Source organism: Hesperophylax consimilis, chromosome 23 (genome assembly GCF_061612785.1).
Source record: "Hesperophylax consimilis isolate HC1 chromosome 23, BYU_Hcon_1.0, whole genome shotgun sequence".
Lineage (NCBI taxonomy): Eukaryota > Metazoa > Arthropoda > Insecta > Trichoptera > Limnephilidae > Hesperophylax > Hesperophylax consimilis.
This window is the reverse complement of record NC_142858.1, coordinates 17,009-41,318: the sequence shown is the minus strand read 5'-3', so window position 1 is coordinate 41,318 and position 24,310 is coordinate 17,009. Positions and strand designations below refer to the sequence as shown.

The 24,310-nt window shown below is 34.7% G+C and overlaps 2 protein-coding genes across 2 annotated transcripts; both read right to left on the bottom strand.

Moving 5' to 3' along the window:
- Positions 1-15,109: 15,109 nt before the first annotated feature.
- Positions 15,110-17,150, bottom strand: LOC149412186 (MORN repeat-containing protein 4 homolog). Its single transcript, XM_089645977.1, has 3 exons — positions 16,957-17,150; positions 15,686-15,795; positions 15,110-15,264 (listed from the first exon to the last, which is right to left on the bottom strand). The coding sequence occupies exons 1-3, from the start codon at positions 17,148-17,150 to the stop codon at positions 15,110-15,112; spliced, it is 459 nt and encodes a 152-aa protein (XP_089502103.1).
- Positions 17,151-19,433: 2,283 nt separating this feature from the next.
- On the bottom strand, positions 19,434-22,377 carry LOC149412185 (periodic tryptophan protein 2 homolog). Its single transcript, XM_089645676.1, has 5 exons — positions 22,288-22,377; positions 22,033-22,176; positions 20,686-20,938; positions 19,784-20,003; positions 19,434-19,605 (listed from the first exon to the last, which is right to left on the bottom strand). Exons 1-5 carry the CDS (start codon positions 22,291-22,293, stop codon positions 19,434-19,436), a joined length of 795 nt encoding a protein of 264 aa, XP_089501802.1. The 5' UTR covers positions 22,294-22,377.
- Between the last annotated feature and the right edge of the window lie 1,933 nt (positions 22,378-24,310).

The following is a 24,310-nucleotide window of genomic DNA, read 5'->3' as shown; positions in this document are numbered from 1 at the left end:
AGTAATTGATCAATAAAACGTAAGTAATGTTTTTTTTATACATAGTTTATTGTTCACGGCATGTGTTTCGGTAAATTTAAAATACGAAAACTCAAAATAACCGACAAAATATTACGTCAAAGTATAAGCCATGTTTTCGTGATAAAAATGTTCGTTTTATTTCTAGCTATGTTGGATCATATATTGTGTGATTTGCTTTGTTTCGTATCTCATTTTGCAGATAAATCAATTGAGAACATATAACACAGCCTTCGATTTGTCCATATTTAGTAAATATTTTACTAAAAATGATATTCCGATGTCTCCGACCGCTAAAAATCTGCCAACAAATATTTTTATGTTTCTCTATCGATATTTACGTAAATATTGCATAATCTAATAAGGATTGTACATTATTATGTAACGAAAACTATTGAGATTGTGTATAAAAGCCCTAGTTTCGTCAATATTTAGTTAATATTTTTTAATTAAATAAATACGAGACATCGGAAACCTGCACAAATACACGTGAACTGTTTATATGTATGTGTGAGAGGCCATCTTGAAATGACATTTGCGCGTGCGCCTAGCTGCGCGCGCAGATATCAACGTTTTTTACAAATTCAAATTTTGTATGGGACGTACAGGGTTCTTAAAAAATACATGATTTATTAGAAATATTTATTTCGAATAATTTTTATTAGAAATATTATTTTTTATTTATAAAAATAGTGATAAATATCACAAAATTAGATCAGTTATATAGGGTGTGCAAAAAAGTACTAACAAACTTTTTTTTGTTTAGGTATAAAATATTTATAAATACAGGCGTATTGATGATTATATTATATAATGATATACATGATTGTTTCTATTGTTATAGAATGGAGATTCCAAGCGTGTCAACGGAGGAAGACACTACAGAAGAAAGATTTGCAGTCATTGCGACGGTATGTTGTGTATTAGTAGTAGTTCTATAGTGGTTGTACGCTTCATCCTTTCCAAAATTGAAAGACATTCGTGTAACAATTAATGTTTACAGTTTCAGATTCCGGGATGGCAGGCTGACCCGAGACCATCAACCTCCTCTACGCATCGGGCTCCAAATACTCAGGTAATTATAATAACACTTGGCTAACTTTTACAGCGCCATTTTTGTCTTGTATTACCTCAAGGACGCTTTACATAGCTGTATATATATTTTTTTTCTTTTCTTTCTGTCTATAGGAAACCGACCACATCGTTGCGGAGTTCTACGGATTCACTGATAGCGAGGATGAATCCCTCGCCGGTGATGTAGAACTTCCGTCAATGGTGGATATGGATGTTCCTGAGGATGAGTTGGAGCCTTTGGAGGAGGGGGAGGAGGAGAATCCAGAGGAGCAGACCTTCACCTGGTCCGAGGATTTCTCCACCTTCACGGGTCAGCGTGAGCATTTTGCCGTCCTTCAACCTGGCCCATCACCCGACGTGTTCCCTCCGACAGTCGCTACATCTCCATATGACATCTTCTCCAAAATATGGGACTTGGAAACAATGTCCTATATCGTGGAGGAGACCAATAGGCAAGCATGGAGCGCACTGGACGAGGTGAACACTGAGGATGGACTGTTGGATTTAACAACTTATTCCAGGCTGAAGGACTGGCAAGATGTTACAGTCGCTGAACTGTATGTATTCTTCGCGATGCTTATATACATGTCCATTTGTTACAGAGCTCAGTTATCAGAATACTGGACAACAGACATTTTAGAGATGCCTAAATTTAGGACTCTAATGTCGCGTAATAGGTTTCTTCTGATAATTCGGTTCCTACACTTTGTTGACAATAACACAATTTCTAAAGTCGGTTACCAAAACAAGCTTGCAAAAGTTAAACCACTATTGGATATAATGAATGAAAAGTTTTCCAGTCTGTATACTCCCTACGAAGATATTAGCATAGACGAGTCCCTGTTGCTCTGGAAGGGTCGCCTAGGTTTCAAGCAGTGCATTCGCACTAAGGCGGCTCGGTTCGGCATTAAAACCTATGAGCTGTGCGAATCGTCAACAGGGTACTTGTACCGCTTTATTATGTATGCGGGGAAGAATACAGAAGTCGAAGAGAACCATCTTGGGTTTTCGGGTAAAACTTCAAAAGTTGTACTCAAACTCATGGAGGGGCTCTTTGACAAAGGGTACTGCCTCTACATGGACAATTTTTATAATAGCATGCCATTGACTAGGTACCTGAAACAAAGGAATACCGATCTTATCGGTACCCTCAATCGCCGCCGAAAGATGGTACCTCAAATCATTAAAAGCATGAAGAAGAGTGTGCCACGGCTTACTATCATTGGTAGACACTATGGTGACATGTCAGTCGTTGCCTGGAATGACATTAAAATTGTCACCATGGTGTCTACCTACCACAACAGCGACACGGTTGAGGGTAAAAGAGGGTTAGAGAAATACCAAATCCCTCTATCTGTGGTCCAGTACAATCGCTTCATGGGGGGAGTGGATACCAAAGATTCGCTGTTATCCACTTACCGCATGGAGAGAACGCGGGGTTACAAATGGTACATTAAGGTATTTCGTCGCCTGCTCAATGTCAGCATCCTGAATAGCATGGTGATATTTAGGCAGCTTCACCAAGAAGACCCAGGGAAGCCAATATTGCACCGCGCATTCAGGATGAAATTGGCATCTGAGCTTGTAGAGCGACACTATCCCTCTTTGATTAAACCCGCACCGAGCGCTTCCATCGTCGGAGCCACTCTTAGATTAAATCGTTCTCTTGACCATTTTCCAGATGAAACCCCAAAGATGGACAGTAAGAATCGACGCATTCGCAGAAGGTGCTTACTATGTTCACATCGTAAAATACGCAAGGATGTTTCTACGATTTGCGTAGCGTGCGATGTTTTCCTTTGCATTGGGGGGTGTTTTAAACAATACCACACTCTAGAACATTTATAATTTATTTTTTCAAATCGTTTTTTTCCATTTAGATTCTTTTTTTTATACAAAATTTTAAAAATTGCCATGAAGAGGAAATTCATCATACCTAATAGTGGCAGTCCCATAATTACAGTTCAGGAATTGTATCGCTATTTCTTGCATTAGTGTTGTTGTTTGTTATAATGTTATTGTTTGTTATAATGTTATTGTTTGTTATAATGTTATTGTTTGTCATAATGTTATTGTTTGTTATAATGTTATTGTTCTTTGAATGTTGGTTGCGGTTGTTATTTGTTGAATGTGTGTTATCATTTGTTACTTGGATTTTGTTATCTGTGATTGTAATTTGGTACTGGTTGTTGTTATTTATGGTTTTAAATATTTATTGAATGGGTGTATTTGTGCATTATTTGAATAAAAATGTTTACTGAAACAAGTGCATTGTGCATCTTTGCATTGTTTGAATTTTCGTTTCCATTCATTGTATCTTCCACTTTTGAGGAGGACAGAAACAGTGTCTAAAAATTTGAATATTATAATAATAAATTTATGTATGTGAAAAATGATTTTTTTCGCAGTCTCTCGACCAAAGATTAAAAAAACGTGTTTCATGTACCTGTTCTAAAACTGAAATAAATATGATGATTTTTTTTTCTTATTTATTTTGAACCACACAGTATCTGAATTTAAAAAAAAACGTATTTAAATAAATAAATAAATATTAATAAAAAAATATTAGCAAATTTTATTTTTATTCCTCGAGTCATGATTTTTTTGTCACCCTGTTCTTTCGAACACATCTGTACACGGATGCCGGCGGCCATTTATAGCGGGCGAATTGACAACAATGCAGAAACGTCGCGAATTTTTATAAGGTAACCTCTTACTTCTTTCATTATTTTTTATATAAATTGATTGTGGAAATAATAGATTTGAGGTATCATCAGAAAGATAGTTTTATCTACATTATTTTGATGTAATTTTTATAATATTTCACCCAAGAAAAGTGATGAAAATTTACTTCGTAAGAAATGTCAAAATTTTTACGTCCTAATGAATAATTTTATTATTAGCATTATTTATTTACAGGTTTCTTGTACAAAATAATATTATTAGTAACAACAGTTGTATAAACTACCGAAATCTGGAAGAATTGTTATCATATACTTATAAAATACGACACAAAAAATTTTTAAGTGGACACTTGACGTTTGATTTTTTTTTTGAATAAATGAAAATATTTTACATTTTCAAAGAAGTGTCAATGGCATTACTTCTTCGAAAAAACCTTTGGATTATTTTTTTTCACGAGGGGTTTATTCAGGTTTGTGTAGAAATAAAAAAATCAGTTAATTTTCTTATGAATATATTTTTTTTACATTTGTTTGCCGAATGGGAAAATTTTTACACTTTTTTTTGTTAAAGTTAGCTATTCTGGGAAAACTTGTAACAATATTATCATGTAATATATATGAATAATAAGATACATTATCTGATAAACAGAAAACAATCGCAAAATAAACAATTTCTTTGTTTTTAAACGGATGTTTGACCAAAAGGCAGGAGAGTAATTTGCGCGCGGCTTTTTTCAAAAAAGCTTGGAATTTCCGGGCATTCAACAGGTTGTGAAGTATCTGTCAATGAAGACCTGTATTTCGATTTAATAAACTTCATTGTTGAATATGCACTTTCACAAAGGTAGGTACTGCCCATCATCGAGCCCATTTTTTGCCCGAAATTCGTCAGTTTCGGGAAACGTTCAGCGAGGAGCTTAAAAAAATCAATTCCTGTTTCTGTTCTGCCCTTGTAAAAGGGGTCTGATTGCAGATCACACAGTTCCAATTGATAATCAATCTTCACACTCGCAACTGCGATCGTTAATGGATGAGTAAAGAGAGCTATATCACTCTCAATTTTTTTAAAATCTGCAAAACGCCGCTCAAATTCGACGATTATTTCGTCCATGTATTTGAGGTGGTCCAAAAAATTACATTCTTCAAAATTTTTCATCTCTAAATAATGTTCTTTACAACTTGAAAAAAAAGAAAAATCATTTTTTTTTTTTTTTTTTTTTTTTTTTTTTTATATTTACTCCACACAGGAGGCCCTGAAGAAAATAATTTCCCTCAGGGCCTATGTCATCTTTGGGGATGCTGTGTGGAGGGTCTTTTTGTGGAGAGGAAGGAGTGAACATGGGTCTTGAAGAGTCCCATGTTGTAGGAGGGAGGAAACACAGAGGCCGGCAGTTCGTTCCACAGCCGAGCTGTTGAACTTAAGAACGAATCGTAGAAGCGACCCGTTCTCATGTGACAAGTGTCAACTGTGTACAAATGTTGGGCGCGCGTTTGGCGTGTATCCCGGCTACGCACCGGTGCCGAAGGGATCAATGACGCTAGTTCCTCAGAGCATCTTCCATTGTAATACCGATAGAACAAGGACAGCATACCTACCTGACGCCTGTGCTCTAAAGAGTCCGTTTGTTAAGATTGGGGAATCTATCAAACGGACCGCCCGTTTCTGCACAGAGTCAAGGGTTTTTTTCAGGTATTTTGGGGCTCCAGACCAGAGATGGCTGCCAAATTCGACAGTAGGGCGCACTTGCGATTTGTACAGGGTGAGCAGTTGTGTACTATTAAAGTATCTGCGGGCCCTGTACAGTACGCCCAGCTTCTGAGAGGCCAACTTTACTCTGGCTTCGATGGAGCCCCCGTACCTGAGCTGGTCACTTATAGTTACACCAAGCATATCAATGGAAGGCCTGTTCGGAAGATTGCTTCCGTTGAAGGAGACTAGATTATCATTTGGATCCCTTTTAGACGTAATCAGACAGGATTGGGTCTTTGAAACATTAAATTCGACGAGATTATTTTTACCCCAGGAGGAAATACTCTCGAGATAACCGTCCATTCTCTGCTTCAAAGCCCTCCGAGCCGTTGGAGTTTGTGTGCCCTTTGGGGGCTTGTCAAACAAAAAGCTATCATGAACTGTACTGTCATCCGCGTAACAATGAATCGGTGCACATGTCAAAAGGTCATTGATGTGCAACAAAAACAAAGTCGGAGACAGAACCGATCCCTGTGGGACGCCAGCATTTATGGAGTGCGAGGAAGAGGTGAAACCGTCAGCAACCGCCTGAATCGACCTATCCCTTAAAAAGTCAGCAATCCACGTACACAGGGATGCGGGAAGTCCGTAAGAATGCAATTTGTTGACAAGTCCTCGGTGCCAGACCCGGTCAAAGGCCTTGGATATGTCTAGTGCGACCGTTTGGGTCTCACCGTGACGTTCCAGGCACCGCCCCCAAACATGCGTCACATACGCGAGAAGATCACCGCACGAGCGGTTCCGCCGGAATCCGTATTGACGGTCGTTGATAATTTTGTTCTTCTCGAGGTATGTGAGCAGTTTGTCGTTGATCACACGTTCCATCACTTTGGACAGAACTGATGTGATCGCTATGGGGCGGTAGTTGGCCGGCTGTTGTAGAGACGTTTTGAACAATTTCAGTTTACTTCTGAATCCATTCACATTTCCGTACATGTTGGCTATATTGAGGTTTTTACCTTGCAATTTTAAATTAAATTCATTCAAGTGTTGCGTCATATCAGTTAAAAACGCAAGATCAGCCAGAAACTGAGGATCTTGCATTTTATCTTGTAGTTCAGAAGTGTCAGATGATATCTCATTTTTTAGAAATAAAGGTATTTCTTTTCTTAAGGCGAAAAAGCGTTGCAAGCACTGGCCAGCACTTAGCCATCTGATTTCCGAATGCAATAGTAAATCTCCATAGTTTGCATCGATTTCACTTAAAAAGTCTCTAAATTTTCTATGTGTCAATGCCCTGTTTCCACCTCTAATCAAATTGGTTATCCTTATAACAACTTTCATAGCATTCATTTGACGCAAAGATTTTCCACACAAGGCTTCCTGATGTATAATACAATGCAACAACGGGCAATCAATGCCATTTTGTGTTAGAAGTCCCGCGAATCCTGTCACTGTCCCGGTCATAGCTTTTGCCCCATCGGTCACAATACAAGAACACTTACGAAATCCTCCATATTCTACTATAGTTTTGTTAACCGCTTCAAATATATCACTGCCTTTAGTTGTTCCATGAAATGGTATTAAATCCAGCATTTCTTCCGTGATTGTAAAATCTTTGGAAATGCAACGTATAAAGATTATTAATTGACTGACATCGGTCTGGTCGGTACTTTCATCCAAACATATTGAATAGTATTCGCAATCTACAAAGTAATCACATATTTTTTTTGTAATATAATTACCCATGTCCTCTATTCGTCGCGCCACCGTTTGATGAGATAATGCAACAGATTCAAACTTTTCCGCTAATTTCGGCTGCATAAAGCGTTTAGCCATTTCAACTGCGCATTTTTTTATTAAAACTCCATCACTAAATGGTTTTTTTGCTCTGGCTAATTGTAATGAAACTTCATATGAGGCAGCCAAGCTTTGTTCATTCTCAGTACTTACTTTTGAAAACATACTTGTTTGCTGTATTAGTTTTTTTTTGTACTCAGCCACCATAACTTTTCTTGCTTCACCGACATGTTTTTTATACTTTTCTTCATGTAAAGAAGTATAGTGTCGCTTAACATTATATTCTTTACTTACAGATAAAACTTGCATACAAATCAAACACTGAATTTTATTGTTATTGTTGGAGATAAAGTAGTCTAACTCCCATTTCGCATTGAATGTACGATTTTCTTCACTTAACTTCCTCTTCTTTGTAGACATGATGAAAAGTTCAATATACTCAAACACAAAGCGAACAACGTAATACCAAACTTTAAAATAATGTAAAAGTCTTTAATAACCTGAGAGTAACCTTGCGCAATCAAAACTTTCATTGCGTTGAATGACAAGTGACAAACAAATGCCCAATGAACGATGCGCGGTAGGTACCTATTTTGAGTTCGGGGAATTCCCCGAATTCTCGAGTCAATAGTGATGTGAGCGACGTGATCGAACATACCCAAAACGTTTGAATTTCGTCGCGAGAAAAATAGTTTGCTCATTAATGTATTTAAAACTTCGAACAAAGAAGATAATGAACTAAAATCTGAATAATAATTGCTTTCATACAAAATGTGACAAGAAATAAAGGTAAATTTTGGATAGGGCCTGACACGCTTATTACGAATAATTTTTAGAAAAAAACTTTATATTCGCCTTAATTACTATAAAAGAACACTTTTTGCATTTCGGGCGGCGGAAAATTATGCATTTTGATTTTCAATTGCATAAAACCAAAATTCACTTCGCGAATCGATGTGGCGACAACGCGACGCCATTAGGAACGCACTGTTATGTTGGTATCACTGATGCATTCAAGAGCTAAATACGACCGTTGCTATCTTCAATATGGTTTGTGATACAAAGGAAAGTGCCCCTTAATAACGCCTGCTCGCGTCAAGGCAAGAAAAACATCCCAGTTTTCAACTAGTTTACCGGCTACGCTAGGTTTGTGTAACATGGTTTGTGATACAAATCAATGTATCAGGGATACCAACATAACAGTGACGTACCTAATGGCAGCTGATTGCCGCTGCATCGATTCGCGAAGTGAATTTTGGTTAACGCAATTGAAAATTTAAATTCATAATTTTCCGCCGCCCGAAATGCAAAAAGTGTTCTTTTATAGTAATTAAGGCGATTATAAAGTTTTTTTCTAAAAAATATTCGTAATAAGCATGTCAGGCCCTATCCAAAAATTACCGAAATAAATAAAGGACTAAGTTAAAGCAATTATTAATTAAAATAAATATAGTTTAAAAAAACTAAAAAACACGCTTTTAAATAATATCGAACTAAAAACTTCAAAATAATTTTTAAAATAAGCTTAAAGCAATAATGAATGAAAAATGATAGTATTATTGTTAAAAAGCGTGGGCGCTTTGTGCCATATTTTTCGTATATCGTGCGCCCGACGCTTTTTCACAATAATACTATCATTTTTCATTCATTATTGCTTTAAGCTTATTTTAAAAATAATTTTGAAGTTTTTAGTTCGATATTATTTAAAAGCGTGTTTTTTAGTTTTTTTAAACTATATTTATTTTTCACTTTTTAGTTTCGTATGCTACAAAAGCGTGTTTTTTTAGTTTCTTTAAACTATATTTATTTAATGGTAGTTTCTTTATTACCGACTATGGTTCTAACAGGTAACTTTTATTCCGGAGAGGGAGCCTGAGAAACGGCTACCACTAGGGCCGAGGAAGGCAGCAGGAGAGTTACATACAAGCAAGCAAACAAGCAAGCAAGCAAGCAAACAAACATACATACAAGTGAAGTTAATAAAGTATTATTATATGCAGTGGGTACACCTACAGACCTCTTTGTAGTCGGTGTAACCGAACCGGACTTTTTTTTGAAGTCGGTTAAAAAAAGGTTCAATGGGCCGCAATAATCTAAACCGCGGCCCGCGGGCCGTGGTTTGGACAGCCCTGATCTAGTCAATCAACATTATGTAAGTGCATTATATAAGCAAAATAAATACAAGAACAACACGTCAACTCACAAGAGATCAAATGGGAAAATAATTCACCGACTCCAGATATTTTCATATCAGAGGGTTCGGCTCGGTAGAAATTCTAACAGGGCCTATAAATCCTACTGATCCCTCAACATAAATATTTAAAAAATCTTTTGTTATCCTACATGTATTCAAAATGACCGACTTTTGCATCTTTATATATAATTTTTTGAAAGATCTAATACGCCTAAATTTTTAATTAGAGAGCTAGGTATAATGCCAGTAGCCGAAATAACGAATGGTAATATTTTTATAGTCTGAGAATGCCAAATTCTTTTTATTTCATTTCCTAAATCTGTGTATTTTCTTAATTTTTCGCTAACAGATTTTTGAATATTACAGGAATTTGGTATAGCGACATCAATGATATAAGTTATTTTTTTAATTTTGTCATGTAAAACTATATCGGGTCTTTTATGACTTTATTTATTATACTGTTATACTTGGTGGAATTATATATTATTAAAATAGAAAATAAAACATTTTTTAACTTATTTCCACTTGTTTATTTTACCACTACCGGTTTCATCCTATTATGGACATCTTCAGGCTGGCAATTGAAATTCTTTTGTTACAGAATTTATACAAAATTAGGTACACAATGTCAAGGTAGGTACATATGATTGGGTTATTAAATTACAATGGTTCTTTAAGGTTAATATGTCATAAATAAGAAATAATATTTCTTCATATGAAGCTGTTACTTTGTGATGTGACATTATAATTTAAAATTAAACAGTAACTTTGTAAACACAAAGTTACTGTTTAATTTTAAGAAATAATAATATAACAATGGTCACTATAGCAGAATAATCGATAATTTAGTAAATAAAATAATGAATTTTCCTGCATACCATGCAGGACAATCCGGAAGAGAAGAATCAAACTGTACAAAAGAACACCTCCTTAGTTGAGCAAATCAAAAAGTGGGGGGGGGGGGATTATGATCTATTGAACATAATTTTGCATTTACCAGAAAACAAAAATTATTTCTATCAAGATAGAGATGTCAAAACTCTTAACGTTTGTAACAAAGGATCAGAAGATTACATAATTAAATTACACAACTGTTATTTAAGGTAAATAAGTCATGAATATCAAAATGTTCAATAATCATCAATACATACATCGCAAATTACTTAGAATAAAATGTTACCTCAGAGTCTAAGGTAACATTATTAAAATTAATTACAATGGATATATTAATGGTGACTGAGCACCATGTTCCAACTGTTTATTCATGACATATTTACGATCAATTTTCTTCGTTAGGCGATTAATTTCTAGTAATTCTAATCTGTCTAATTTCTGTCCCTTTTCACAAACGTGAAGAACCTTGACATCTCTATCCTTGTCAAAAGTATGTTGGTTCTCTAGCAAATGCAAGGCTACGTTCGATAAATCTCCCTTTCGATTTACCCAACATGCGAAATGCTCCTTTATACGGGTCGATACTGCTCTTCCTGTCTGTCCCACGTAACATGCAGGGCAATTCGAGCAATTCACTTGGTAAATTCCAGAGTTCTCCAATTTATCTCTCTTATCCTTATTGTTTATTAATATCTTACCCAAAGAATTCACGCTACAAAAAGATGTCTTACACTTCTTGTCACTGTCTATCAATTTCGAAACTTTATTTGATACTTTCCCAAGGTATGGTATTTTACACCATTGTTTTGTTTCAATTTCATTTTCTGGTGTAAGGCCATATGTAATTGAAGTTATAGTGAGTTTTTTATTTTTCTTTTTTATTAAATTATCTATTATTCCGCTATCGTAACCATTATTCACCGCAATAGCTTTGATAACATTCAATTCATTATTGTAATCTATATCATTCAATGGTACATGTAACAGTCTATGGATTAGACAATGGAATATCGACATTTTGTGTGAGATGTGATGTCTCGAAGAGCTGTGGATGATATTATCACTATATGTAGGCTTCCTGTATATTGAAAATTCCAACTTGTTATTAACAATCCTAATTCCTACATCTAAAAAGTTGATTCTATCTCCTCCTATCTCCATAGTGAATTGAATCGACCTATTGATTTGATTTATCTCCTTGATGAAGATATCCAGCTGCCTCTGTGTACCAGTCCATACGATCAAAATGTCATCCACGTATCTCCGATAGAAAACAACATTCTTAAAGGACACTAACCTCTCAATGGTCTCTTCTAAGTGGTCCATCATGATCTCTGCTAAAATTGGAGAGATTGGGCTACCCATTGCCAACCCTTTCGATTGTAAATAGAATTTATTATCAAATCTAAAAAAGTTTTGTTTTATGCACACATTTATTATTTGATTAATTTCTCTCTTTTTTATAATATTTATGTTGGATTTCTCCATGTAGTTATTGATTATTATTTTTAATTCATCTGTAGGTACACTTGTGAATAGACTAACAACGTCAAATGACACTAGAGAGGCGTTGTTTGGTATATTTATATCTTTTATCAGGTGTATTAGTTGTAAACAATTTTTAATACCATATTTTGGTTTGAAATTTAAAGTATTTTTAATGATTCTATTGGCGTATTTTGCTAGTTTGTAGGCTGGTGCTGAGTTATAAGCTACGACGGGTCTCACTGGTATATCTAATTTGTGAACTTTAGGTTGTCCATACAATCGTGGACATTGGGGGTTCATGACAGTGAGGTAGGATTTTTGGAATTTATCTTTAACAAGTGTTTTGCATGTACTAAGAATTGAATTTATTTCTGCGGTAAATTTTGGGGTTGGATCTTTATTCAATAAAATTACATCACTAGAGTTTAGTACATTTTGCACTTTTTCAATATAAATATTTTTTGGTAGAATTACTGTGCTATTCCCTTTATCAGCTTTTGAGATAATTAAATTATTGTCTTTAATTTTATTTTTAATTGATTTTATTGTATGAGCTTCATTTGAAAACTTATTATTAATTATAGCATTTTTTATTATTTTTGAAAGTGACCATTGTTATATTATTATTTCTTATTTATGACATATTAACCTTAAAGAACCATTGTAATTTAATAACCCAATCATATGTACCTACCTTGACATTGTGTACCTAATTTTGTATAAATTCTGTAACAAAAGAATTTCAATTGCCAGCCTGAAGATGTCCATAATAGGATGAAACCGGTACTGGTAAAATAAACAAGTGGAAATAAGTTAAAAAATGTTTTATTTTCTATTTTAATATATCGGGTCTATTATGACTAATCGCTCGGTCTGTTAGTATAGTTTTATCATAATATATTTTATAAAATTCGTTTTCTATCTACCATCTTTTGAGACTCTTCGTACGAATAAAATTACTTTCCCTGTCTCATATCCAGATCATTATAGTTTGGTAAATATTGAAATAGTTTGCTAAATCATTACAATCCGCATAGCTTCTTAACGGGAATTGCATGGAAATTAGGCCTAGAAGGAGGCGATTACTCTTACGATGAACTTGTAGTAAAATTAATTATTTCTTCTTCAGAAAAAACTTAGGACGGACTTTGATCTCATCTGCATTTTGTAAATTATTAACAGTATGATTGACTCATATCCATCAAAACCTTCACTTGACATTCTCTTTAATTATTATAAGTGTTTTGGTGCCCTATGCTGTATTGTAACATTTCTCCTTGCAATTAACTTCCCGTAAGTTAGTAAATACATAAATAAGTCATACAGCAGTCAATTCAAATCTCCCGGTAAAATGCGGACTTCAAGCTACGACTTTCTAACCAATCAGCGATCTACACCATGTATGAGCGAACCTTGTTTAATATTCTTTCGAACCTTGAGCTTACACCGTGGACCTAAAATGCCCTCAGATAAGTTTGCAAGTCGGTAAATTATAATTAACGTTAAGTAAATATAAGTACTAACCGGCTACAACCAGAAAATCCAAAATGGAAAAATCGATCAAATTTTTGGTCATCACGGCACACGCAGCAAGATATAATGGCGTGTCTCCTCTCGATGTCGTGGTATTTATATCCGCACCTAAATATATTTAAGTGATAAACATTGCCTGCATCTAAGCACAACATTTACGTACCTATTAGAACTTATTGTGAAACTCTGCAAAATATTTTCACAAGGGAAATATTTTTAAATACCAGATAAGAAATTTTTATTCCTTTACCTTTTTTAAGCATTAACAGCACTATTTCTTTGCACCCGGAGGCGCATGCTTTCTGAAAAATAACATGTCAGTAAACAAATAAAACAAAATAATAATCAATTAGTCCTAGGATGTGGCAAATGAGTAACACAACATATCTAAATATTATTAAATTTTGTAAAATAAATATTATTTTTTTACCAGGAATGGCGTGCTGCCTCCGATTTTAAAATTAATTGTCTCTGGACATGTTCCAATGTGGTATAAACAGTGTTCTTTTTGATCATGGTTGTGGAAAGATAGCTGAAAACAATAGTAGTAACAAAAAATTAAAACGATAACATGTATAAATAAATCGATAAACTTGTTACAAAACGATTTACTTACACCAATGGTTCTGATCATTTTTGATGCATTCTTTCTCAATATTTCAGTTTTTTTATTTTTATTTTTATTAAATTCTATAACCTTTTGAATAATTTTGAAAAGTGCTGCAATTATAAGTAATGAAATAAGAATATTCAAAAACATATTTCTTTAGGCCGGAATTTGCTGTGGAATAAAACATTAATTATTAATGTTTCTTTTTTGTCACTTTATTGAAATATTTAAAGAAAGATTATGTTTGCCAAACAATCTACCTGTGTATATGTTTATAAATTGTTTATAAAATGCTGTGTATATGTTTATAAAAGCACACACGAAGATGTGAAAAATAAAAAATAAAGCTAACTCGAAAATAAATAAATATGTAAACTGTCAGAAATATTGAAAAAACATTCTCGCTTTAGGTACATTCGATTCCAGAGAAATGTTTTGAAAATACTTCTAAATAAAATACTGACATTCAAAACAAGTACTGTTTCTGATTTTAGTATAACAATCACATATTATGCAACTGAAAATATTCTGCTTGTTTTTGCGTTTATTATGGGCCGGTATGTCAGTTGCTCTGGCTAGCTAAGATTCATATTGCCCGTCGAGGTGCTCTCCCGTAGAAGTCATTAGCCTAGTTATACTATTACCAAGTAAGTATAGTAAATAATATAGAGGCAAAAAAAATAGTGCTCGTAGATTACATTCCTGAAAAACACAACAAAAATTAATCCAACAACCCTCCCACGTGAATGCTACAGCTATACGCCCTTGACAATTGCAAAAAATACCTTTGTTCCGGGCCATCAGGTCTATAATATTCGCCATTTTTTTCTGTATTATGGGCCGGTACGTCGGATTCTCTTTATCCTCGTTAGCGAGATATTTACGTCCGTCAAGTTGCTATGTGGTAGGAGCCCTGGCAAGGTAAGCCTGGTGATACTATTACGAAATTTTAATGTAACAGACCATGGTATAAGTTCGTTAACAATACAATAGTTAATTAATATTTTTGTTTTGTATCTTAAATTGGGTATACTTTTTGTGAACAGACGAACAATTTATAACTACCTTATATAAGTTAGGAATGATTTACGAATCCCAGATATAAATAATACGATGTTTGTTTGTTAAATAGGTTGGCATTGCGCTCTGGCCATGTATGCTACTTTCTGTGCACGCTGAATTATTTCTGCACATCGTTTCTTTCTCATGAGTCGACAGTCTTGGAAGAAACCTTCGTTTCTAGGGAATCCATTGCTTCCGTCACTGAATGTGACTATGCCTGCAATCCAAAAGATTTAATGTGTTAATTTAGACCTTAACAATCATTTTTATAACAATAATTTGATACCTGGCTTTGCCGGAGTTTTAAAACCTACTTTTTCATAATACTTTCTTACTGCACAGTGAAAAAATATTGAATAATAATATAAAATATAATGTCTCATCTTATTTTTTATTTAAACGGTTATTTCTCAGCTACACAGCTTATATTGGGATTGAATGATCTTGCGGGCTGAAAGTTCCTAATGAACCTTAGAAATTATCACAGCAAAAACACTATGCAAATTTCAGACAGATAGATTATAATATCCTTTATAGATAAGTAAATTATTATCAATTTGGACATCAATGTCAGATTTAAATGTGGATTAATTTTCAAGGATTAACTATCAGATTTAAAATAAGAAAGACAATATTACCAAGACCCCAAATCCTCCCTCCTCTGAATTCCCCTTCGTACTTCATTCCATCTGCTCTCCAAAACACCCCGTGGCCGTGGAACCACCCCTGCATGAACTCGCCTTCAAATCTAATCAAACAAACACAACATGATTACAATCAGCTGGTGGTTGGGCCAATTATTAATAGTGTCACATTTCCCCTCAAACTCTATTGTCACTGACTGTTTGCCTTTATTTGGAACAACAATACGTGACCGCACCAGGACTAAATAAAGTCCTTGAGTCGTTTTCCAACATAAAGTCTTCCAAGAAAGTCTAGAATTTTAATAAAATGGCATTAAAATTTTACGTTACTGTGGCAACACTGAGTAACACCGATTTGGAAAAAATTTTAGAACATTCAGTGTGAGGTTATGCTTGACTCCAGAATTTGATAATTGACATTTACAGGAAAATTATCATAATTTTTTTTTTTTTGCTAATGCTGTGTGTTTCTTCCACTCAATTTAATTAATTTATATTGAACTTCGGAATGCCGAGCTCCTGTCAACTAATCCATATGGATACGCCAGCGCTCAAGGGATACAATTTTTTTATCCAATGGGTACTTTTGGCGCTTGAGAAGTTAAACATCTTAAAATTGCTTCATTGATAAATTCATTATGTACCTACATCAAAAAAAAACTTCCATGCAATGGCCATTCTACACGCTAATATAAAACAATGAGGTAGTTAGAATATGATGTAGGATTATTTCCTTTTAGAAAGTGGCACTAATTTCTAAACCCCGTTTTACGTTGATGTGAAAAATATTCACTTGGACCGTAGTTCTTTTTTAAAGTTACAAGTGCTGTTGGCTGTTCAACACACTTCGTTAGTATGACAGAAGTAAAAGTTCCCATAGCCGTTCCGTACAACGAGCACATAAACCAAAAAAAAGTGTGGGACGCGGACTAGCATCACCAGATCCAACTTCGGGTAGGTGGATTTATTAACCTAAACTTCCCATCTCGATAACACGAAATTTATTTACAGTCAACTCCTTTAAACTACCACTGGCAGGTTCCTGCTTTTTGACATACCTTAATACTAAGGTTTAAGAATCATAATATGAAACAGAAACATTGACATAACGAAAATATGCACACACAGTAAAACAATCTGATAACAAAAGCAGTTGTGATCTGTTAACAAGTCATCAATAACGAATAATTATTGTATGAAAAACAAATGTGAAATCTACGCAAGTTTAAGGGCAGTTTATTAGTACGAGAAACTTTAAAACTTACTTGGCACCATCGGGGAATGTCATAACACCCAAGCCGGAAGACAGTCCATTAGTAAAGGCTCCGTCGTACCTAGTACCGTCTGGCAACACCAGGTGTCCCATCCCGTGCTTCTGTCCTCGGGAGTTCCATTCCCCGATATAGCGAGTCGTATCCTCGTATTTATAGGCCCCTGTCTTTGCCACTCCTGGATCCATCACTGCCAAACAGATTTATATACATAAACACGTCACTATTCAACTATCTCAACCGTTTGGAGCCAGTGAGACTACGGCATATGCAATTGGCGTATTTTGTGAGGTGGAAGGTAGTGGGGAAGGGAAGGTGATGGGGAAGAAGAAGGTTGGGAAGTACCTACCTGGCTATTCAGACCTGGTCACCAAACAAAGCTATTTGAAGCAACATTTTAATTCTGAACGGTGGTTTTACATATTTTAAATATAGTAAAAATATATTATTTTTAATTGATAAATTGTAAAATGAAAAAAAGTAATCAAAGAAAATTTACTTGCGACCTCCGAATTCGTAGCCGAGGATTGTAACCACTCGGCCACGGAAGCCGTTAGATAAATGTAAGTATGAAGTGAACGTCTTCACTAATCAGAAGTTTACACTAACAATCAATTGAAGATTATTAGTTAATATGAGCTACTACCTAGTACCGTCTGATTTTTATCTTTTTAATAAAGTAAATTAATGTAACAACACACACCACAATAAATTTATGAAAAAATCTTCAGAATGTATTTTATTTCACCATCTGAATGCTTATAACTATTCAATTTTAAATATTTGCAAAGAAAGTTAATGAAAATTTTCCATACCTTCAACCATTTTGGATGTTTGTAGGTTAGCTGCACAAATGACAGTGGATATTCATCGATACAAACATTGAAGTGTTTTTCTAAGGTTTCCCAGCGGACAGCCTTGTAATCGAATTAAGTACACAGACTTAGCCCATGTAAACTTCATCACCCTACTTTAAATAATGCTACTAATTGGAAACATTCATATAACTATCTAGAATATTGCTTTTTATGTGGATATCATTAGTTATGTATTAGACAAGGATGGGTTGTTTCACAGAATTTGAAAAATTCATCAAATTTATAAGTTTCCTATTTACGTTCTGTTTTTATCGAAGTCAATTTTGTCAATGTTTAATTAATTATTTATCACATAAAATATTAACTGAATCGGAATTGTATAACTCACTATAATTATGAATAATATTAAAATCTTCAATCTGTAAAATTCACTCGCCATAACAGAGGCATCCATCACATGGCGGTTGAAATAATATTCAAAATGTATCATCCAATGCAAATTTTCTTTGAAATAAAAATAAATAAAAAACGGCGTAACAACCGCCCCATGACTTGTATTTTAACATTGAAATTTGATGAATTTTCCAATTCTGTGAAACAATTCGTTTTTAGTGTTATCTATGGGTTGTCTCGCAAATTTTTTTAAATAATCAACATCTAATAATTTCCAATGGTATTTACCTCTCAATCCCTGCATTATAGACAGCTTTTGGTTCTTCGTACGCAAAGATTTTTACAAGACTGTTACGCAACCTACCAATATATGCTACTCTTTAAAGCTGGTTTCTTTACACGGCACTGCCTGAATTATACTGAACTTGATCATTCTTTAAGTGCAGTCATGGAATTAATACAATGTCAAGGGACTCTAGCGACGAAGACAATAATATTGTTCGTCTTCATACATATTTACAAGCATAAAAAACGATATAAAGATGATTTAAGGTTCATCCAAACAACGAAATAAATGTTAATTGGAGGACATTTGTCGCCACCAAGGAACTACATGAGAATGATGTCAAATTGACTTTTCTTTCGAACCTCAATCCACAACATGTATTCTGGTAAATTATAGTTATATAAACATGGATATTTTCCTACCTCCAGAATGAATTTAACATTCAAATCGTGTTCGAACATCATCTCTGACAAACGAGTAGTAGATGCGAATGCAAGACGTGTAGTGTGCTACCAGTACTATCAGCAGCGTGCAAGTGACGTCAAACCAATAGTCAATGCGTAACATTGTGTGCGAACACTAGCAAAATAGTATGAAGGACACTCACGAGCAGCATGTATGCTACACGACAAACTCGAGTCGCTTGTAAGTATCTCCTTGTATGAATGGCCTTATTGTTACCAATGCCATCTATAAGTAACCTCTTAAACTACTATCTAAGATATCACACCTAGTATTTTATATTTAAGAATATTCTCAGAGGAGCAAATTCCCTTCAATAAAGCTCACCCAGGTTGTACCTGGATATAATTATGGTAAAAAAATTTAAAATAAAAACACAACAGGTTAATAAAATTAATAAAAATACTAGATAGAGATTGAGAAGTAAAAAAATATATAATTTATGTTTAGTTTTTTACACAATACATAATGCCTTTTCATATATTTTTTTAATTAAGATGCAAGTAGCCTATTCAAGTAGATTCTTCATCAACATCATCTTCTTCACTCTCCGAATCAGCAGTTCCTCTTCCACTAGATTCACTTCCCGAATGGTGCTCATCTACTTCCATTTGTTCTTCATTCTGTCGATTGCGTTTCCCGAGATCCTGAATGTATTGCATTGTATACTTGTTAAAATCGCAGCTGTAAAAAAAAAGACAAATTTGTAATTAAGATCTGGGGTTCAAATGTCAATTTCACCAGTTTCACAATTTCAGAAAAATGAACATTTGATGCCTCCATTCGACAGACAAGCATTCAATCATCGAGTCAGCAAGTAATAACAAAATATTATCTGTTTAATTGTGCGGGAAGAACTCACATTTCAGACAGCTGTTGATATTTTCTAGAAAGTGTTTTTTCTAAAGCCAGAAGTGTGGGCATAGCGAACATTCCCTGCAGACGAGAATTGTGTATTGTTGTCGCATAGCTGATCCAATGCAGGTATAACTCTATGTGGCGGCTGTCCTCAAACAAAGTGGAAATCGCTTTGAGAAGCCGGTGCAAGTATTCATCGGGAAGACTTGCAATAGTAAGCTGGACTGAAATAAATTAAAAAAACTAATAAATAAACAATAATTAATTTATTTGTATTAAAAACTAAATCGGTTGCAAGTTCGATGTTACAACAAGGTGTCTGCGGGAAAAGTTGAATTGTTTATATGGGAAAATAAATAATCTTCTACAGAAAAATATTATGGGAAAAAAAGTTGGAATTTAAAAAAACTTATTTATACATTTTACTTGTACCATCATGTAAAATAATCACCTACCGAAGTCAGCGCACTTTACCCCTGGACACCCTGTATAATAATTTAGTGATATTCCATTTATAGATGGTTTTTAAGAAACAAACAGGAAAGATCTGTTCCAGAGCATGGAAAATACTAAGTAATGTGAAACAGTGTAATTTTATTTATGTAACCCTTTGCTTGTCCTTAATTACTATTGATTTATCTGCCACCAATTCATAATTAATAATTAATGAAGAATTTGACGTTTTTAGATTGTGTTACAAAGAATTCGGATATAATAAATCAGATTTAAACATTTTTAAATATTTTAAAATGTCGAGTTAGACTCGACATAAGAGTAGACGGAAGTGACAGCGACAGCACTATGTAATTCTACTATTGTTACTGATTTATTGTAATGATTCGATTTATTTTGGGATGGTTTGCAGCCATAGGTATACAAAAGTATTAACTGTTTGTGCAAACTTACTATCACTGATAGATACTCGTTCAACAGCCTCCTGAATGATTTTCATCTCATTCAGCTGCAGAGCGGCCATCAAGGCCTCCGTCCACTCCTGCTTATTGAGGGCCTCCTTCACCATCTGAGGAGTGGCATTGAGCTGAAGTTCAAACGGCTGGAACACTCCACCTGTGTTCAGGGAATACTGCATCAATCCTTCTGTTGTAGCCACTGAGAAGCTCTGACCAGTGGGAGAGAATTGTACACAGAATACTCGCACCTGAAAGGATTAAATTAAAAATAGTATAATTTACATTGCTATAAAATTAAATTTATAAGGCTGATATCGTGCAGAACAGAACTAAGAAATAAGCAGGGATTTCAATTAGGGAGGCGGGTATGGGTACCGCCGCTCCGGAACCATTTATTGGATAACCGACACATCTGTCATAGGTCACCTCAAGCAGTTCGTTTGGTGACTTAACAGGGCTTGCCGGGTTCATGGGATGAGGTTTATCCGGATCTTGGCGAGCGACGCGTCTGTCCACCAAACGCATGGTGGGCCAGATCAGGAGACTGGTTGAGGGAGAACTTTTGACCACTCCAACAGGGCTTTTTCGGAACAACGCATTCATGAATTTGTAGCAGAAGAATCCAGATTAATTCATTAATAATAAGCAGCTCGACGCTACTTAGGTACGTACTTGCTACTTAGGTACGTACTCGCAGTCGAAATCAAAACAGAGCAACCTACGTACTACAAGCACCTACTTGTCTAACGACGACAATAATATCGCAAGTCGGTCTTTCACATTATGAGAACTCGCCAGAAGGTTCAAGTCTGCCGCCTAGGCATAATTGCCACGCCGCCGAAACTTCGGGAAAGGGCCAGACCGAGCGAGTGGCCTCGATTTAGTTGCCATTTAACTACCTGCTGTTGCCACCAGCCGAACAATATAAATAAGCCCGACGCAGCGAGCATAATTATTAGTATTCAGTATTTACTATCGTCAACAGCTGCTACCTACGAGTACTACGACCTAGTTTCGCGAACATTCCATAGTATTTGTGCATAAATAAACGTGAAATATTGTGAGTGTAAATCAGCTTTCAACTTATAAATAAACACTATACCTGAGTTGGAGAGATCTTTCATTTATACACCACGATAACCACAAATTCATATGTCTGTCACTCCTGGACACACTCCTTCTCCTTCTTTTACTAAAAATACCCTCCACACAGCATCCTAAAGATGACATAGGCCCCGAGGATAATTATTTTCCTCAGGGCCTCCTATGTGGAGCTAATGTAACAAAAAAGAAAATGGCATCTAAAAGAGCCTGATTGATTCTATAATATTATTTAACAAACCTCTGGTTTAAAGTTTCTATCGGCCATGTCGCCTTGCTTCACCCCTGGTAACCTTAGTTTAACATCGCCTCCTTCTAATTCACTCCTTTTCTCCACAAGCATCAGATTTCCAAATTCCGTCAGGTTGCGCCGACTCACAAAATCCTGAAAATATTCAATATTAATTTCTAAATAAAAACATTACATGGATGTAGGTTATAACATGTTATGTTAATGTGAATTTACGGAATTTGTAAAAATAAACTGTATACTTACGCCCATTGCATCTAATGATTTGTTTAATGTGATTTGGAATTTCTTTAAAAGTACTGATTCGTTAATACTGTAAATGCAGATATTCTTGGATTGTCCTCCGGCTAAAACACATTTCCCGTCAGCCGAATAACATAGAGATGTGTCCAAATGGACAAAATTCAATTGTATCAATGTCCAAATGGACAAAGTTCAATTGTATCAATGTCCAAATGGACAAAGTTCCAATGGATGAATGTCCAAATGGACAAAGTTCAATTGTATCAATGTCCAAATGGACAAAGTTCAATTGTATCAATGTCCAAATGGACAAATTTCAATTGTATCAATGTCCAAATGGACAAAGTTCATTTGTATCAATGTCCAAATGGACAAAGTTCCAATGGATGAATGTCCAAATGGACAAAATTCAATTGTATCAATGTCCAAATGGACAAAGTTCAATTATATCAATGTCCAAATGGACAAAATTCAATTGAATCAATGTCCAAATGGACAAAGTTCAATTGTATCAATGTCCAAATGGACAAAGTTCAATTGTATCAATGTCCAAATGGACAAAGTTCAATTGTATCAATGTCCAAATGGACAAAGTTCCAATGAATGAAGGTCTAAATGGACAAAGTTCAATTGTATCAATGTCCAAATGGACAAAGTTCAATTATATCAATGTCCAAATGGACAAAATTCAATTATATCAATGTCCAAATGGACAAATTTCAATTGTATCAATGTCCAAATGGACAAAGTTCAATTGTATCAATGTCCAAATGGACAAAGTTCAAATGGATCAATAACCGAATGGATAAAGTTCAAATGGATGAATGTCCAAATGGACAAAGTTCAATTGTATCAATGTCCAAATGGACAAAGTTCAATTGTATCAATGTCCAAATGGACAAAGTTCAATTGTATCAATGTCCAAATGGACAAAGTTCCAATGGATGAATGTCCAAATGGACAAAGTTCAATTGTATCAATGTCCAAATCGACAAAGTTTAATTGTATCAATGTCCAAATGGACAAAGTTCAATTGTATCAATGTCCAAATGGACAAAGTTCAATTGTATCAATGTCCAAATGGACAAAGTTCAATTGTATCAATGTCCAAATGGACAAAGTTCAATTGTATCAATGTCCAAATGGACAAAGTTCCAATGGATGAATGTCCAAATGGACAAAGTTCAATTGTATCAGTGTCCAAATCGACAAAGTTTAATTGTATCAATGTCCAAATGGACAAAATTCAATTGTATCAATGTCCAAATGGACAAAGTTCAATTGTATCAATGTCCAAATGGACAAAGTTCAATTGTATCAATGTCCAAATGGACAAAGTTCAATTGTATCAATGTCCAAATGGACAAAGTTCAATTGTATCAATGTCCAAATGGACAAAGTTCCAATTAATGAAGGTCTAAATGGACAAAGTTCAATTGCATCAATGTCCAAATGGACAAAGTTCAATTGTTTCAATGTCCAAATGAGCAAATTTCAATTGTATCAATGTCAAATTTTGGAAAAAATTCAATTGTATCAATGTCCAAAGACAAAGTTCCAATGAATGAATGTCCAAATGGACAAAATTCAATTGTATCAATGTCCAAATCGACAAAGTTCAATTGTATCAATGTCCAAATGGACAAAGTTCAATTGTATTAATGTCCAAATGGACAAAGTTCCAATGAATGAAGGTCTAAATGGACAAAGTTCAATTGTATCAATGTCCAAATGGACAAAGTTCAATTGTTTCAATGTCCAAATGGACAAAGTTCCAATGAATGAAGGTCTAAATGGACAAAGTTCAATTAAATCAATGTCCAAATGGACAAAGTTCAATTGTATCAATGTCCAAATGGACAAAGTTCAATTGTATCAATGTCCAAATGGACATATTGATACAATTGAATTTTGTCCATTTGGACATTGATACAATTGAACTTTGTCCATTTAGACCTTCATTCATTGGAACTTTGTCCATTTGGACAATGATACAATTGAACTTTGTCCATTTGGACATTGATAC